General features: G+C 34.9%; 4 protein-coding genes across 6 annotated transcripts; 3 read left to right on the forward strand and 1 right to left on the reverse strand.

The window, feature by feature from the left end:
• Positions 1-196: 196 nt before the first annotated feature.
• LOC18018195 (transcription factor TCP19) lies at positions 197-1,648 on the forward strand. Of its 2 annotated transcripts, none has more exons than XM_024156528.1 (2): positions 197-264; positions 536-1,648. In XM_024156528.1, exon 2 carries the CDS (start codon positions 549-551, stop codon positions 1,497-1,499), a length of 951 nt encoding a protein of 316 aa, XP_024012296.1. In that variant the 5' UTR covers positions 197-264; positions 536-548; the 3' UTR covers positions 1,500-1,648. The 2 variants fall into 2 exon arrangements, with proteins under 2 accessions (XP_024012296.1, XP_006401898.1); XM_006401835.2 differs by having other exon boundaries at positions 211-264; positions 539-1,648.
• A 1,982-nt stretch (positions 1,649-3,630) lies between these two features.
• On the forward strand, positions 3,631-4,997 carry LOC18018196 (peroxidase 66). Its single transcript, XM_006401836.2, has 3 exons — positions 3,631-3,917; positions 4,008-4,196; positions 4,277-4,997. Exons 1-3 carry the CDS (start codon positions 3,705-3,707, stop codon positions 4,841-4,843), a joined length of 969 nt encoding a protein of 322 aa, XP_006401899.1. The 5' UTR covers positions 3,631-3,704; the 3' UTR covers positions 4,844-4,997.
• Positions 4,998-5,078: 81 nt separating this feature from the next.
• Positions 5,079-6,548, reverse strand: LOC18018197. Its single transcript, XM_006401837.2, has 4 exons — positions 6,388-6,548; positions 5,843-6,090; positions 5,417-5,639; positions 5,079-5,338 (listed from the first exon to the last, which is right to left on the reverse strand). The coding sequence occupies exons 1-4, from the start codon at positions 6,487-6,489 to the stop codon at positions 5,216-5,218; spliced, it is 696 nt and encodes a 231-aa protein (XP_006401900.2). The 5' UTR covers positions 6,490-6,548; the 3' UTR covers positions 5,079-5,215.
• A 1,982-nt stretch (positions 6,549-8,530) lies between these two features.
• Positions 8,531-12,746, forward strand: LOC18018198 (MADS-box protein AGL71). Of its 2 annotated transcripts, XM_024156096.1 has the most exons (8): positions 8,531-8,630; positions 9,024-9,217; positions 11,248-11,332; positions 11,444-11,505; positions 11,606-11,705; positions 11,814-11,855; positions 11,960-12,001; positions 12,423-12,746. In XM_024156096.1, exons 2-8 carry the CDS (start codon positions 9,036-9,038, stop codon positions 12,564-12,566), a joined length of 657 nt encoding a protein of 218 aa, XP_024011864.1. In that variant the 5' UTR covers positions 8,531-8,630; positions 9,024-9,035; the 3' UTR covers positions 12,567-12,746. The 2 variants fall into 2 exon arrangements, with proteins under 2 accessions (XP_024011864.1, XP_006401901.1); XM_006401838.2 differs by lacking the exon at positions 8,531-8,630 and having other exon boundaries at positions 8,725-9,217.
• The last annotated feature ends 3,657 nt before the right edge of the window (positions 12,747-16,403 follow it).

Here is a 16,403-nt window from a genome sequence, read left to right on the forward strand (position 1 = left end):
TATTGATTAACTAGTATGGTTTTAAAAAGTGATGATTTTGATTGTAAGGACAGAAAGATTATTGTGATAAGGGCCAAGGCCCAATAAGTAAAATAAGCCCATATTGGTTGAGCTACCCAAGTGATATAGTAAAGGTGTGATCCACACCGTTGATTTGATATAGGACTATAAAAATAAAACGAGGATCTTGAGGGCCCCTCCTTCCTTCTTTGTAGGGTTCGTGAAGAGGATAAGGTGCGGTGGGGACGCTTCTACCTTTCTAGGGTTAGCTCAATTTTTTTCCTTTTAGCTTTTCCCCCTTTTTTTCCCACTGTTCTTTAATCTTCAAAAAATTCAAACTTTTTAAAGGGTTTCGTTTCATCTGTCAAATTTGGAGATAAATCTCTTTTATCAGTAAAGAAAAAGAACTTGACTAATCGACTAAATTCCTCTTCTTTACAAAAAAAATTGAGACTTTGTTTCCGCAGATTTCTCTTTCAGTGATTCTGAATTTGTTTTCATGTTAGTGAGATCTAACTTTCGTTCCCATTCGTAGAAGTTTTGGGAAAATGGAATCGAATAAAGAAGGCAAAGCGATTCGAGAGATTGACGAAAACAGTAGCTCGCAATTAACCATGGCTAATTTATCCGACCCGGATCCAGAAGCCCACCCCGATATGCTCATGAAAGAAGAAGACGACGACCCGTTAAGGAAGCAAGAAGTCGGATTTTTGCAGCCGATGACGAATTCGCTTATCTTACAGACCAAACCGGCTCAGAAACGGCCGTCTAAAGACCGTCACACGAAAGTAGAAGGTCGTGGTCGGAGGATCCGAATACCCGTAAGTTGCGCCGCCCGGATCTTTCAATTGACCCGTGAACTCGGCCATAAATCCGACGGAGAAACCATACGCTGGCTTCTTGAACGGTCCGAACCGGCGATAATCGAAGCAACCGGAACCGGTACAATCCCGGCTATCGCTGTTTCTGTCAACGGAACACTGAAGGTTCCGACGGATTCTCCGCCGCGTCATGAGAGCGACGACGGCTCCGGTGACCTAGTGAGGAAACGGAGGAAGAGAAACTGCACGAGTGAGTTTGTCAACGTTAACGAGCAAGACAGCTCCGTTACTTCTGGTCTAGCTCCGATAACGGCGTCAAATTTCGGCGTCAACTTCATGAACGTTAACACGCAGAATTTTCTGCCGTTTTGGCCCATGGGTGCTACTACTCCTGCGTTCGTTACCGGTGGGCCGCATCAAATGGGCCATATGTGGGCCATACCTACCTTTTCTGCTGCTCCGTCGATTCTGAACGTTGGTACTACTAGACCGGTGCCTAGTTACGTCTCAAACGCTTCGACCGCTGCTGAACCGCAGATGGAAACAAGCGGTGGAGGCGGTGCGACGCAAACGCTGAGGGATTTTTCGTTGGAGATTTATGATAATAAAAAAGAGCTCCAGTTTTTGGGTGGCTCAGGGGACAACAACTCATCGCCTTCTTCATGTCCCGAGAGTTAGGAAAATTTAATTGTTGTTTAAGTCTTGTTGTTTAGGTCAGGTCATGATTTGAGCAGAAGATTTGTAAAAGAGTTGGTAGAAGAATTAAGACAGAAGTATTTTGATTAGGGGTTTAATTAATGAGAAATAGCAAATTCTAGTTATTAATTACTGAGATTCTTTTTTTGAATAGATGACAAATTGATAGGCACGTGGTTCTAGGAGTGTGCACTAGCTTGTTTACTCTTCTGGCATTTGGCTACTACTAGTCATGACACGTTCATTCAGCTTAAACTTAGCCACTACATATAACCAAATTATCAAAATTGACGTTTTCTAAACAATCTTGAAGCTTGTGGACATGAAATTCAAATTTGTTTCTACTTGTTGTGTGTCCACTGTGTTTGTTATGCTGGACTTATAGTGCTTCAATTCTAGTGTGGGCTTTGTAAAAACATTTTGGGCTACTCTTGCCACATTTTTATTTTTATTGTTCCCTATTTTCTAGAGCAAATCCAATTTTAATGTATTTTTGTCATTGTTAAGAAAAAAGGAATTTTTCTAAGTTAGATTTTCCGTAATTGCAATACAAGCAGTGCAGTACACGTGAGAAGAAAAAAATCAAAAAGGATGCAGAGACCAAACAAAAATATAGTACAATAAATCCATCACCAACCGTACCGCGAAGCCAAGGCATTGAAACCAAACACTGATAGGCATAACTCAACAGTAGCTACCCTTTTTTGATCATCTTCTCTTTTAGTTCACTTCTTTATTCATTTTTAATCTTACTCTATCCACACACATACCATCTAAAATTAGTCTACATTACACATATTTCATTTTTGAGGAAAGTTTAACCAAATACCACCCCCTTATTTGGCACTATTTCGGATTCTATATTCTAAAGTCTTCCTGAGTAAGAGTTTACAATGGGATTTCAGAGACAAGTTACAAAACAAAAAGCCTCGAAGTTTCTTGACCAAAACAATAACGACAACGAAATTTATATCTAGAGTTTATACTTTCCATTGATATACAGTTTTCTAAAATAGAACAGTTCTCAAAAATAGCACAAACAAGTTTTGGTTCCTAAACAGATGTCATTTGTGCATTTCCAGACCGATTGTTTGGACCTCGTGAGCATGTCTGGATCTCCGGAGGATTGGCCGTCTTTTAAGACAGAGCTGGATTCCTTCCGTACCCTTCCCGATAGCTTCTCAGAGTTCACTTTATCCCATATTCCGAGAAGTTTAAATGTTCGGACGGATAGTCTTGCAAAAGGAGCTCGAGTTAAAGGAGTTATCTTTTCCTAAATCGATCATAACGAGCCAGTCTTAGATGATTCTCGGACCACTCCGCAGATTGGCCAAATGTGATTGAAGTAATTGGGTAGATGAAAAAAAAAAAAAAGTTTTGGTTCCTAAAAAATAGCAACCCTTTTCAAATGTTCCACTACTAACACGAATTCAATATCAAAATGACTAAAAATTCCTCCTAAATGAGAAAATCTTAATTTTAAATTAAAATATGGAAATCAAAATATAATGTTTTAACTTTATATATTTATAGTTACTTTAAGGTAAACAAAATTTTCACACAATGATTTGTGCTACATTTTTAACTTCAAACTTGTGTTAGGTTTGGAACAAAATTAATTTTTGAACTATCTTAGGGTACATCTCTTCTGCCATAAATTAATTGAATGTCAATTTTGTTTAAGTTTGATGAAAAACAACCTTAGATTTACTGAATAGATCAAATTAAAATTAATAATTACAATTTCCAAACAAGCCACAAACATATACACTTTTTTATGGTTACCAGAAACAATAAATCTTAAAATTTTATAATAGATAAATATATATTCATGGTCAAATATATACTTTTAATGGTTACCAACAACAATAAAGATTTTGTACAACTCAGCTGCACATATCTAACCAAAGTACATGCTTAGACTCAAAGTACAATTTTATAAGAGAAAAATTAGAACACCGGAAAATATGCATGTTTGTTCCAAATAATATGAGTAGCTTTAAAGCATATGTTATACACATACACATTTTCTAGAATATTAGCCTCCCAAATCTTGCTCTCATGCCTCTCCTTATATAAGTCAAATAGTTCCGCTTCTTCTAATTCATCAAATCCTCAAACAACTTCACCAACAACGAGTACTTTTTGAGGCCTAAACACACACACACACACACACAAAACCATAAAATGGCCTTCTCGAAGACGCTCGTTTTCACGATGATCTTTACGGTTTTTGCGATGGTTAAGCCCTCAGAAGCTGCTCTTGATGCTCATTACTATGATCGATCGTGCCCCGTCGCAGAAAAAATCATTCTTGACACTGTTAGGAATGCAACTTTGTATGATCCCAAAGTGCCTGCTCGTCTCCTCAGAATGTTCTTCCACGATTGCTTCATCAGGGTATGCATCTTCTTTTTTTAATCAATGAGATATAAAGTTGATGATGATCGTTTTGAGTGTTGAGTAAATTGTTTGGTTGGGTTGTTATAGGGATGTGACGCATCGATTCTACTAGATTCAACACGGTCAAACCAAGCTGAGAAGGATGGTCCTCCAAACATCTCGGTACGATCATTCTACGTGATCGAAGAAGCTAAGACAAAGCTCGAAAAGGTTTGTCCTCGTACTGTGTCTTGTGCCGACGTAATCGCCATCGCAGCCAGAGATGTGGTCACCCTGGTGAGTCTTCGTTGTAGAGTAGTCCCTTTATGGTCTACATGTAGTTTGCCTTCTAACTCGTAATATTGTTCATCTCTTAGTCCGGTGGTCCTTACTGGAGCGTACTTAAAGGGCGAAAAGACGGGACGATTTCGCGGGCAAACGAGACAGTCAATCTCCCAGCACCAACATTCAACGTGTCTCAACTTATCCAAAGCTTTGCAGCAAGAGGCTTGTCAGTGAAAGACATGGTTACACTCTCTGGCGGCCACACGCTAGGGTTCTCTCACTGTTCTTCTTTCGAGGCTCGTCTTCAAAACTTCAGCAAATTCCACGACATTGACCCTTCGATGAACTTTGCATTTGCGCAAACCCTCAAAAAGAAATGCCCGAGATCCTCTAACCGAGGCAAGAACGCAGGGACGGTCTTGGACTCTACAACCTCGGTTTTCGATAATGATTACTACAAGCAGATTTTGTCGGGGAAAGGAGTGTTTGGGTCTGATCAGGCGCTTCTAGGAGATTACAGGACTAAGTGGATCGTTGAGACTTTTGCTCGAGACCAAAAGGCTTTCTTCAGAGAGTTTGCAGCTTCTATGGTGAAACTTGGAAACTTTGGAGTCAAGGAAACGGGAGAAGTGAGAGTCAAGTCTGGCTTTGTCAATTAAGAAGCAAATGTCTAGAGAACAAGGAAGCAAATGAGAGTTTTCTTTTTCTTCAAATTTGATTTCATTTATATTTGATATATTATAATAATGTAAACTCGGAAAATGTATCGACCGTAATTTGTTCTGTTTCAGTGAACTTACCGTTTATATTCAACGACATTTTCACTTACTTGACATCAAATGTGAGTGATTTAACATCAAAATGACATCGAGAGAAATGAGTCATGGCTTGTTATAAAGGCAGAACCAGCAGAAACATGAACTTGATTTGGGTAAATAGTGAACTCTACATAAGTTTAATCGATGGTTCATAATGGTGTATGAGAGTAATCAATGTGAGAAACACAAAATACGGAGTTGAATCAGTGTTCTTCATGCAAAAACAACATCAGAACGGAACACATACTTGACTCCCTTGGAGACATTTCTTCCTTCGTGCAATAGGCACTTGTCTCCATGGATGTGAAAGAGAGCCATACCTTCCACTGGAGCTACCTGCCATAGTTAAACAAGTTTCATTTGATGGTACAAAAAACGAAATTAAGACGGGATATTACAATTCTTGGGAATTACCTCAGCTACAATACTGTTTCTTGAACCATAAAAGACAGTTTCTCCACCTACTAAAGGCTCAGCTGAAGAAGAAGAATTATTAGTCTTGCTTGAATTGCTCTTGGCTTTTGGTTTCGTGCTGCTCCCGCTTAGATATATCAACAACGTGTAATAAGTCCGCTTCCCATCTTCAAGATCAACACTTTCATCGATGTGACGACCAAAATGCTGACCAGCACTATACCTGAAATTTAACAAAGGATCCTCTAGCATTACATTATGACAAGAACAGGAACATGTTCTTTGCTCATCTTGTCCATGTAATAGCATAAAGGTACATGACAAGAAACAGGAACATAATCTTTGCACATCTTCCCAAAATCTAACCATCACAAGGAGGTAAAGAAACAAACTTTCAAAAGTGGGAATTCTTGAGATTATGCAAACCTGTAAAATCGAATGTTTGGATTCAACCCAACAGCAACTTTCCTCCTAATCTTGATATCAGTAAACAAATTTGAAATCCCTGATTGCCATAATGTATCAGCAAGAACAGGATCGTTCACTGAGATCCGATGGTTATCTCTATAAGCTTCACCGTAAGCTGGTCCACGACTTCCTTGGTGAGTGAAACCGAGAGACTCTGCGATTTTAACAAAGCCCTTTGATTCATCGCAAGTGAGACAGTTCTCCACCTGAAATCAAACCACAAAACCCAAAAGTCAAAAACTTCTCAATCAAAAAAAAAACTTCATTTTTGCACAAACCAGAGTTTATGAACAGAATCGTATAACCTAAGATCGATATGAACAAAGGTAAAAAGACCAGAACAGAACCGAGTTTTACAATTCGATTCAAAAATTAGTGATTTAATAGGAATCAGCTCAGAGATATTAGCGATAAACAACATTGCGGATTTACAGCTTTGGTGTTGAGGAAGTTTTTTTTTTTCCTAAACAAAATCTGGTTGATGAATTTTGTGAGGAACTTACGGTGAAGAGATCGAGATTCTTCAGATATGAAACACTGAGATTGGGTTTGGGTTTGATCTTCGGCCACTTGATTGTTGAAGCCAAGTCTCCATTGTCTCCCATCTTCGCTAATTTACCTTTCTGGGGAAGTTGTATCAGGGAATTTAAATTTACTAAATTCATTTTTTTTTCTGTGTTTCGTTAAAAATTAATAATATACATTTTCCGAAGACGTGAAGCAGACCCACCAATTTGTTGAAGCCCAAGCCTTTATATTAAGCCCAATAAAACTAATGATAAAAGTCACGGTTAAAATTTGATTAAGGCAGGATCAAAACTCTGAACCTAGCTAGAGCATAATGAACTGGACATAAATTCGGAAAAGAAAATTTCATCAGAATGATAAACATGAGTTTATTTGCTATCAGAAGAACAAGATAAAATTAGGGAGAGATCTAACACAAGTGTTTATTATTAAAGGGTGCTTAATTTATTTTTTACTTTTAGTCTCACACAGTTGTTCAATCATACACATAGATTGTTGCAAGCCTCTTATAGTGATGGTTTCCAATCAGAACCGGACCGGACCTGAGATAGTCCGGTCCATACGAAATACAAATTTTACAATTTTATATTTTCTAGTATGAAAAACTATATATAAAAATTAAAAAGTAACTATAGAAATTGAAGAAAAGAAATCTAAACAAAAATTACGGTTCTATCATTTGATAGAAAACGAATCATTTAACAGAGGGAAATTAAATGACATCAACTCCTACAAAACTGGATTTTACTGATTTATGTTAAGGAGAAGCTGATTTTGTTCAAAAAGCACTTCAATGTGACCCCATCATCCCTTAGATCCATAAAAAGACAACATGAAGCTTTAGTTCTTGCTCATATAAAGAAGAGACTACACATATATTCGAGGGAAAAAAGGTATTTGCTAGACTTTCTTCACTATTGCTACAAGTTACTCGCATTGATCTCTAATCTACGTGTTAAACCCTCTGTCATCACAAGTTAGGCGAAAGTATTTGATTTTTTTGGTTCGATTTAACTTGGGAACATAGTTTTATTTTTAGTTTGGTCTAGATTTGGGACTAGAATATACATATAAATGTTTTGGGCGAAAATATAATCAGACCAAATCCAAAGTACAAAAACGTAAGAAAATATATCAACATTGCTTCTCGCTCATTCATGTATGGATTTAATTAGTGAATGTAGACACATTTTTTATTGTTTTAGGTGAGCCATATTTGTCAAAGCATATTTGATGGAAAGAAAAACAAATCGCAACGAATGGTTATGTATGCCGAAAAACAAAGAGCGCTCTGATCATCAACAATTAATATTAAACAGACTAATTTATAACATCTACTGGAATCCAGAATTAAGAATGAGTAATATATATGGCTCTCCTAGAACAGTTAAAATGTGTTTTCATTCACTAATTAAACTGCATACATGACTGACAAGCATTTTTTTTTTTAATGACAAGCAATGTTGATAGAGAGTCCCACGACAGAAAAACAAAAATTAAAGGAAGAAAGAATAAATCATATTCCCTTATCACGGATTTAGATTTTGGACACAATACAAGTAACTTTATTCCACTTTTTCTGATGTTTCGACACATACTCTATAGTTTTCTTTTAATAGAAAGGATGAATATTACTAAACATAACTAATAACCGAGTAAAAGAGAGAGAAAAAAAGAATCTGTGTTCTTTAGAAGACGAGGTCGCTACAGAAGCTGACTAAGATTTTAGGAAAGTGATAAAAAATACGTGTCGTAATATTAATAGTTAACAGTGCAGGTCATTGTACGATGATGTCGACATCGAAGAACACTATCTTTTTGTTGTACATATTATTATTATTCCACCCACTTATCTTGTCTAAATAAACAAATTATTTTGGTATTCTAATAGTTTAATCCCTTATATTTCTCAAATTATTTTTTTTTTAAAGAGTTTCTTTCTAGTAAATTAACTGTTTCCTTCTGCTATGTATTCTTAATTTTACCAAAAACAGATAAAGTCATGGGACATTTCTTTAATCATATATAACCTGGGACTCACTTGCCTTTTTTTAATAATTATTTTCTCTGTTGTAATGTTGATCAATTATTAATTCAACTAGCATCACCAAAAGAAGAAAATAAAAGTCAGTTTCCTCCTTTTCTCTGTCCAATTAATCAGAGCAAAAAAGCAAGCTTTAGACTTTAGGGTTTGTGGCTCCTGTACAAAGACATAGAGGTAAACACAGAGCATCATAAGATCTAGCTCATGCCTCTTTCTGAAATTATAGTTCTAGGGTTTTAACTTTAATTCCACCAATTTTATGCTTTTGTTCTTTATTTTCTTAGCGCTAACTATTCCATATCTAAATTTTAATTTTGTCGGCTGATTCTCAATCTAGAAACAAATTATATGTTCTTTGGGCCTTTTGAAGCAAATCTTGACAAATCTGGTTTTGATTCGCCTCAGTTCGTACATTTTCTTCAGTTTCCTCACCTTGACTTCTAGTTTTGAATCTCCTCTCGTTTTCAAGAAACCATTTCTTGGTTTTGTCTGAATTAAAGAAATTTTTTTCAACGCAAGTCTTCTGGCTTTAGATAGGGTTTCAATCTGAATCTTGGAGTTATATAGTATCGCAGGAAGATGGTGAGAGGAAAGATCGAGATCAAAAAGATCGAGAACGTGACAAGCAGACAAGTCACGTTTTCGAAGCGAAGGAGTGGTCTCTTTAAGAAGGCTCATGAGCTTTCGGTTCTATGCGATGCACAAGTCGCTGCCATTGTCTTCTCTCAGAGCGGAAGATTATACGAATTCTCTAGCTCCGAGTAAGATTCTTCTATCTTATTTATTTTTCCAAATTTACTATTTGTCCAATTCAAAATCTTTCTTAACATATAGATGAATTTAAATGAGTGCCTATAACTTCTGTGGTCAATATATCTATCTCTTTCTGGTCAAATCGTACTAGAGATTTTGCATTATACACGTTAAAGATTTGACTCTTCTTTTCCTTTCTTTTTATTTGCTAGCTAGTTTCTGACTTTTCCCAAATAATGCGTTTTTATGACATTTTAATTTTATTTTTTCCTTTTTTCAATAATTCTGGAATTATTTGAATGAGCTAAAACTTAAGGATACCAATGAATTGCAAACTAAAAATGTTTGACTAAATATTTTTTTTTTTCCAAGCACGAGCAAGTGGATTAGGGTTTTAGAAAAGAGGTTTCTTGAACAGTGAATTTCGTACACCTTGGAACTTAAACTGAGACCAACTTGACATCTTATTTTGAATATTTGAAAGGAAATTTCTGACAATATAATGACACTGTAAGAACATAAAATCACTATATGTTCTGCATTATAAAAGATTTGAAAATTTTCTCCGGGAAATCCCAAACTTTTCTTCTAGATTTTCTTTCATGAATATTCAATTTTGTACACAGCAATCCAAATGTGATACATAGTTCGTTCTATAAGTCACTTTGTGTTTGCATTCCGTGCTTAAGGAATAACAACCATTTTGCAGAAATCATCATTGGATTAATTTGGTGAATAGAAAAACGAATTCAATACATATAATTTTATCCAAATTAGATATCTATAGTTTACATCTATTCTCAGTTGATAATCATTTAATCCGTATAATGTTATATATATATATATATATATATATATATATATATATATTTGAGCAGGCTCGTGCCTATATATGTACTAAAATGAAACATTGGCCTACGAGCTCATAGTTTTAAGAAAATATTAAAGATCTAATTTTTTATAAGATTCAATATCTCAGAGTCGTAATAGAATTTTAATCAAAATAGTTAACGGTTTTTTCAGAAATAGTAATAAATATTGGAAAAAGGAAATTAGGGTAATATACATGATCTGCCTAATCAATTGTTTTCAATTTTTACATTCATCTCTTTACCTCTTTTCAACCAGAAATAATGTATGTTTGCTTTTTTCTTCTACATTTACAAACAAAATCATAATCAATTGGAAAATATCTTTTTTCATTATAATATCCTATTGTTAACTACTATTAGTTTTTCTCAAATATAGAATAGACATAAGCACGATTTATAGTTATTATTTATTCTATGAATTGAGGCATTCTTGGTACCACCTAGGCTCTGTATTTGAGAATGTTCACACATCACATGAACAGACTGATAAAACTTGAAAATAACAAAAAAAAAAAATGTTTGCCGCATATATAGTGATGGGTATAGCATTTTTTCAAGTATTCACATTTTGCTATATGATTCTACTATCTTTTACCATACAAAATATTTATCAGTTTTTATGTTTTTGAAAAGCTATTTTACAATATCCATATGATATGTCTTATGTAAATTTTGTACTCCGACTTCTTTCTATGAACCAATTCAAATTTATATAACTACTGCCAGCAAAAACAAATGATTCTATTATATATTATGAACGAGAGAGAATGAAATGTTATTAATCTACTATATTAGCTTTTTAGTGTTTTATGATTGTTTTATGATTATTTTATAATTCTTTAGGATATCAGTTCATCATTTGATTACGCTAATCTTCTATCTAGCTGACATATTAGCTAAGTCTATAAATATATTAGATATGAATTTCATTCATCTACTAAAAATTAGTTTATTTTTGTTTTAACTATTCAGTTGTTTCACAATTTTTTTATTATTAATTATTGATTCTCCTATTCCATGCATGATTCATATATATTCAACTATTTAGCTAGTCTACTATACATTTGACATACCACTTAAACTCATAATATTCCATCTCATGAATGTTATATCATCACTGTTAAAGGAAGCATCAAGGAAGCATCTGTTGTGATTTACCTTTTCAGGATGGAGAAGACAATAGAAAGATATGGCAAGTTTACTAATGGCTACTTTGTGTCAGGGAGGTTCCAAGTAGAACTATACTTACAGGTTGATTTTCTATATATATGTATACGTATTTTTGTTTTTTTCTTCTTTAATTAAATAAAATTGATAGTATATACTAAAAATACGTACTCGGCATTTTTTGGGTGTGTGCAGAAGCTGAAGAAGGAAATGGACATAATGATGAAGAAGATTGATCTCCTTGAACTTCATCAACGGTTCTTATCTCACTATTTCTGTAGTTTCTTTATGCATTATACATAAACATACTTTGTTTCAATCCTAAAATGTACTGTGTGAATGCCACTATATATGAAGGAAGCTAATGGGGCAAGGTTTGGGTTCGTGTTCAGTGGCAGAACTTCAAGAGATAGACACTCAGATTGAGAAAAGCCTTCGTATTGTCAGATCAAAAAAGGTACAAAACACACACATATATATGTTTTTATATAAGAATCTATCTTTGATGTTTTGATAATTTTATATAAGAAAGCTACTGATGTAAGCCTTCATTGGTTGTACGTAGGCTGATTTATTTGCAGATCAACTAAGGCAGCTAAAAGAAAAGGTATATTTTTCATTTAGTAACTTACATAGAAAATTTTAATTATGGGATGATTTAATTTGTATGTTCATACGAAATTTTATGGATCTTTCATCATCGGATATTAGGAGAGAAAACTCTTGGACGAGAGAAGAAGGCTACGTGAAGAGGTAAATACATACATGCATACATTCATCATTCACAGGATACACATAGTTAAAACACTCATTTACACATCAGCTCAGTTTCTATTTTCTTATGAAAAGAATCATGGTTTACTTGAAGATGTATTGATTCGAGAACTAGTGAGGCATTAGTATATTTTTATTTAAGTTTGCATTTAATTCCATTGTCAATTGTAAACTTAACTCTAAATGCAAACGGAAGAAAACCTTCCATTTACATTTGACATATATAATTTAGTTTGCATTTTGCAAAAATATTTGATGGGAAATAAAAAGTGTTTCTATATACATATATATAAATGTTAATAAATTAGAATTATTCGTGATCTTATTTCATACATGGTATATATATCTTGGCCTCTTTGGTGATGTTAGTATGTAAAACAATTTTATACTTTATTTTCAGGAAATTAAAGAAAGGTTGATGCGACCAATGCAGCCAATAACCTTACATAGTGAGAAAGGTGAAGCTGAGGATGGTTGCGGAACCAATCATTCAGCAGAGGTCGAAACCGAACTATTTATTGGATTGCCCGTGGCTGGATTATGACATATTTCGCATGGTCCTTAAGTTTGGTTATAGTTTAATCACTTCGATTCGATGTGTGTATACTATAATTCCATAGTTTTTGGGTGTTTTGACCATCCATGTGTATAAAATGGTAATAATATGACATGTATGTTTAAGTTTGCCACTTTAATTTCTCTTCTTATGGAATAATCGTGACATTTCTTTTTTTTTGTTCCTATGTAGACGGAGAGTCAAAATGGTAGTAACAACTAACACCGTTCAAATGAGATACAAAAACGCACAAACATAGGTTGCAAGCATTTTCTAATGGCCCATACACAGATACATCATTCAGCCCACAAACTTAACTTACATTATCGTTTTCGGTTTAATTCTTCTAGCAAATGCGTCAATTATACAAAATCTCAGTCTTGGATTTCCGGGAAAGTGGTATGTATACGTGGATTATTATTATTGGATATCGATATACGTAACTGTACGATGATATCAACGTGCTAATCGAAGACGCCTCCTATTTTTTTCATTTTTATCGATGATAACCAACCTTTTGGCAATAAGAAAATCAACTCTTACTACATTTTAATTTTAACTCATCAAGATGCATATTTAACCTAATCATTCAAACGAAAGCAATATTCTAACCCACGATTTTCAACATTACAGAAATTATTTCAGATTTTTTTTTATTGGTTGGCTTATTTTACCAATAATTTGCCGAAAGGATATGATACGGATGCAATGGGAAATTGGCTGTACGAATAAAGTATATATCATTATTCTATATTCTTAGTACATGTACTTTTGCTTGTACATTTTTTAAAGTGATGATGGTTTCTCTATTCCAAGTTTTAGCCAAAGATGTTACTGCCGCATCGTACTTTTTTTCAATGATAACATTGCGAAGCTCATAAATGATATAAATATATATTCAAGAGTAAGGATAAAAAAAAAAAATTAAGTACCTATCAGTTATACATATTGATTGTCTTCACTTTTTGGGGTTCTTTTTGTAGGGGTTTCTAAATCCTTATAAACCACTATAGCATGTCAGTCTCAGATTAATAAGAACAGAAGCGGAAGCGTACCTTTTGGATCTATGATTTATGCTCTGAATTTGGTTATGGTTCTTCCACAACAAACCCTGAATGGCTGTAGATTTCTGTTGATGGGATGCAGAGAGTTTTCTGTATTTCTCGTTAGGGTTGCTGCGGGAACCATAACCTCTCTATTTATATAGAGATAATTTCTAATTCGGTCCGTCATCAAATTAGAAATTACTGAGTGTATCCTCACATTAATTTTTCATAACACTTATGCCCCATTAGTCTTTTCTTTAATATCAAAGTGACCACATAAGTTTTGACTACTTTAAATAATGACCCTAACACATTGATTATACATGTGTGACCCCAAATAATTCTTACAATCTCCCACTGGGTCACATGTGTATCTGAAAATGTGATAGACTTTATGAGCTCAAAATTGTCATTATATATCAGGGCATAAACAATCACGTCCATTAACTATAGCAACATAAGATCATGGCGGCCTTCGTTATAGCAATCATAACTAAACCTTCCATGGTCACTGAAATCAATATAGTCAAATGACAGAGATCAATTATGAAAAGTGAAGCATGAAAATCACATGAAAAGTGATCAATACATGTCGATTTTCAACTGGTCCTTCTTTATTGAGATCCTTTAAATTAATTGCACAAAGTGTACACTATAAAACTTTATTTCTGATCAGAATAAAATATGCTGAAACACAACCAAAACATAGAACCCAAAAACAAATGACAAACTCCCACTAAACCAAATGACCATCAAACACTGAAACACCCATTCGAGCAGTATGCTCATGAAAGACCTTGGGTGGAATACCTTTTTTAAGAGGATCAGCAATCATGGAGTTTGTCCCTAAGTGTTCTATAGAAATCTCTCCACTTTGTACTCTCTCCTGAACAACCAGGAACTTAATTTCGATAAACTTGGACTTTGTCGCACTCCTATTTTTGTTGGAGTACAAAACAGCTGATTTATTGTCACAATATATCTTTAGTGGTCTTTCAATTCCTTCAAGAATTCGCAGCCTTGTGACAAAATTTTTTATCCAAAGTCCCTGATTGGATGCCTCAAAAACTGCTACAAATTCTGCCGCCATTGTGGAGGAAGCTACAAGTGATTGTTTTGCATTTCGCCATGCAATAGCTCCACCAGCCAACAGATATACATAGCCTGAAGTGGACTTTTTACTATCTTGACATCCAGCAAAATCAGAATCAGAATACCCAATGATCTCCAAATGATCTGATCTCTGATATTTGAGCATAAAGTCCTTTGTTCTTTGCAGGTACCTCATGACCCTTTTGGCTGCTTTCCAATGGTCCAAACCTGGATTACTTAAGTATCTGCCCAAAACTCCAACAATGTACGCTAAATCTGGACGCGTACAAACCTGAGCATACATCAGACTTCCTACTGCAGATGCATAAGGAATCTTTTGCATTTCCTGAATTTCCAAATTTCCTTTAGGGCACTGACTGAGAGAGAATTTATCTCCTTTAGCGACTGGGGTATCACTTGGTTTGCAATCCTGCATGCCAAATCTCTTGAGTATTTTATCGATATAACTCTTTTGTGATAATCCAAGAATACCTCAAGATCTATCTCGATGAATCTGGATCCCTAATACAAAAGATGCTTCACCAAGATCTTTCATCGCAAAATTTTCCTTAAGAAATCTCTTGGTCTCATGCAACATGCCTATATCGTTGGTAGCCAGAAGTATGTCATCAACATACAATACCAAGAAAATACACTTACTCCCACTGAAATTCTGATACACACAATCTTCAACCAAATTCACCTCAAAACCAAAGGAGGTGATTACCTCATGAAATTTGTGGTACCATTGACGAGAAGCCTGTTTTAGCCCATAGATGGATTTCTTTAGTTTGCAGACCATTTTCTTTGAATCACCCATTACAAAGTTTTCTGGTTGCTCCATATAAATCGTCTCATCAATGTTTCCATTGAGAAACGCTGTCTTGACATCCATCTGATGAAGCTCTAAATCATAATGTGCAACAAGAGCCATGATTGTCCTAAAAGAATCCTTTGAAGAAACTGGAGAAAAGGTTTCTGTGTAGTCAATCCCTTCTTTCTGAGTATATCCTTTAGCCACTAGACGAGCCTTATACCTCTCGACATTACCACTTGAGTCCAATTTGGTTTTAAATTTCCATTTGCAACCAATTGGTTTCTTTCCTTCTGGTAACTCTACGAGGTCCCAAACTTTGTTGTCTAGCATTGACTGATACTCTTCTTCAGAAGCTTTAACCCACTTATCTGATTTGGAACTACCCATTGCCTCACGGAAGTTGATAGGATCATCTTCCAACTGGGTTTGATTTTCCTCTTGTTCTATAAGAAACACTATGTAATCATCCGGAATAACGCTTCTTCTTTCTCTAGTGGATCGCCGCAAAGGCACTTGTTCTTGTTGCACCACTTCTTGAGGATCTTGAATTTGACCTTCATGTTCGATAACATCGTCATCTTCATTTGGAGGAAGTACTTCAGTATCAACTTGAGGTTCCAAATTTGCATTGTCAAAAGCAACTATATGAATCGGATTAGAAACTGGAACCGATTCTTCCTCAAAGACGATGTCCTTAACTTTATTTCCACCCCCAAAATCAATATCCTCAAAGAACGTGGCTGTTCCCGTCTCAAAAATAATTTTCTGTGTGGGATCATAAAACTTATAGCCCCTAGATCGCTCCGAATAACCAACAAAGTAACTGCTCACAGTTCTGGAGTCCAATTTCTTTTCATATGGCCTGTAAGG

The sequence above is a fragment of the Eutrema salsugineum genome, unplaced genomic scaffold (genome assembly GCF_000478725.1).
Source record: "Eutrema salsugineum unplaced genomic scaffold, Eutsalg1_0 scaffold_2, whole genome shotgun sequence".
NCBI lineage: Eukaryota > Viridiplantae > Streptophyta > Magnoliopsida > Brassicales > Brassicaceae > Eutrema > Eutrema salsugineum.

Bases quoted from the DNA above. Each gene is read 5' to 3' on its own strand.
- LOC18018195 (XM_024156528.1), top strand. From the start codon at position 549: ATGGAATCGAATAAAGAAGGCAAAGCGATTCGAGAGATTGACGAAAAC.
- LOC18018196 (XM_006401836.2), top strand. From the start codon at position 3,705: ATGGCCTTCTCGAAGACGCTCGTTTTCACGATGATCTTTACGGTTTTT. The intron at 3,918-4,007 runs GTATGCATCTTC...GGGTTGTTATAG, and splicing joins TCCACGATTGCTTCATCAGG to GGATGTGACGCATCGATTCT. The intron at 4,197-4,276 runs GTGAGTCTTCGT...TTCATCTCTTAG, and splicing joins CCAGAGATGTGGTCACCCTG to TCCGGTGGTCCTTACTGGAG.
- LOC18018197 (XM_006401837.2), bottom strand. From the start codon at position 6,489: ATGGGAGACAATGGAGACTTGGCTTCAACAATCAAGTGGCCGAAGATC. The intron at 6,091-6,387 runs GTAAGTTCCTCA...GTTTGATTTCAG, and splicing joins AGAATCTCGATCTCTTCACC to GTGGAGAACTGTCTCACTTG. The intron at 5,640-5,842 runs GTTTGCATAATC...GTTAAATTTCAG, and splicing joins CCAAACATTCGATTTTACAG to GTATAGTGCTGGTCAGCATT.
- LOC18018198 (XM_024156096.1), top strand. From the start codon at position 9,036: ATGGTGAGAGGAAAGATCGAGATCAAAAAGATCGAGAACGTGACAAGC. The intron at 11,506-11,605 runs GTTCTTATCTCA...CTATATATGAAG, and splicing joins CTCCTTGAACTTCATCAACG to GAAGCTAATGGGGCAAGGTT. The intron at 11,856-11,959 runs GTATATTTTTCA...ATCGGATATTAG, and splicing joins TAAGGCAGCTAAAAGAAAAG to GAGAGAAAACTCTTGGACGA.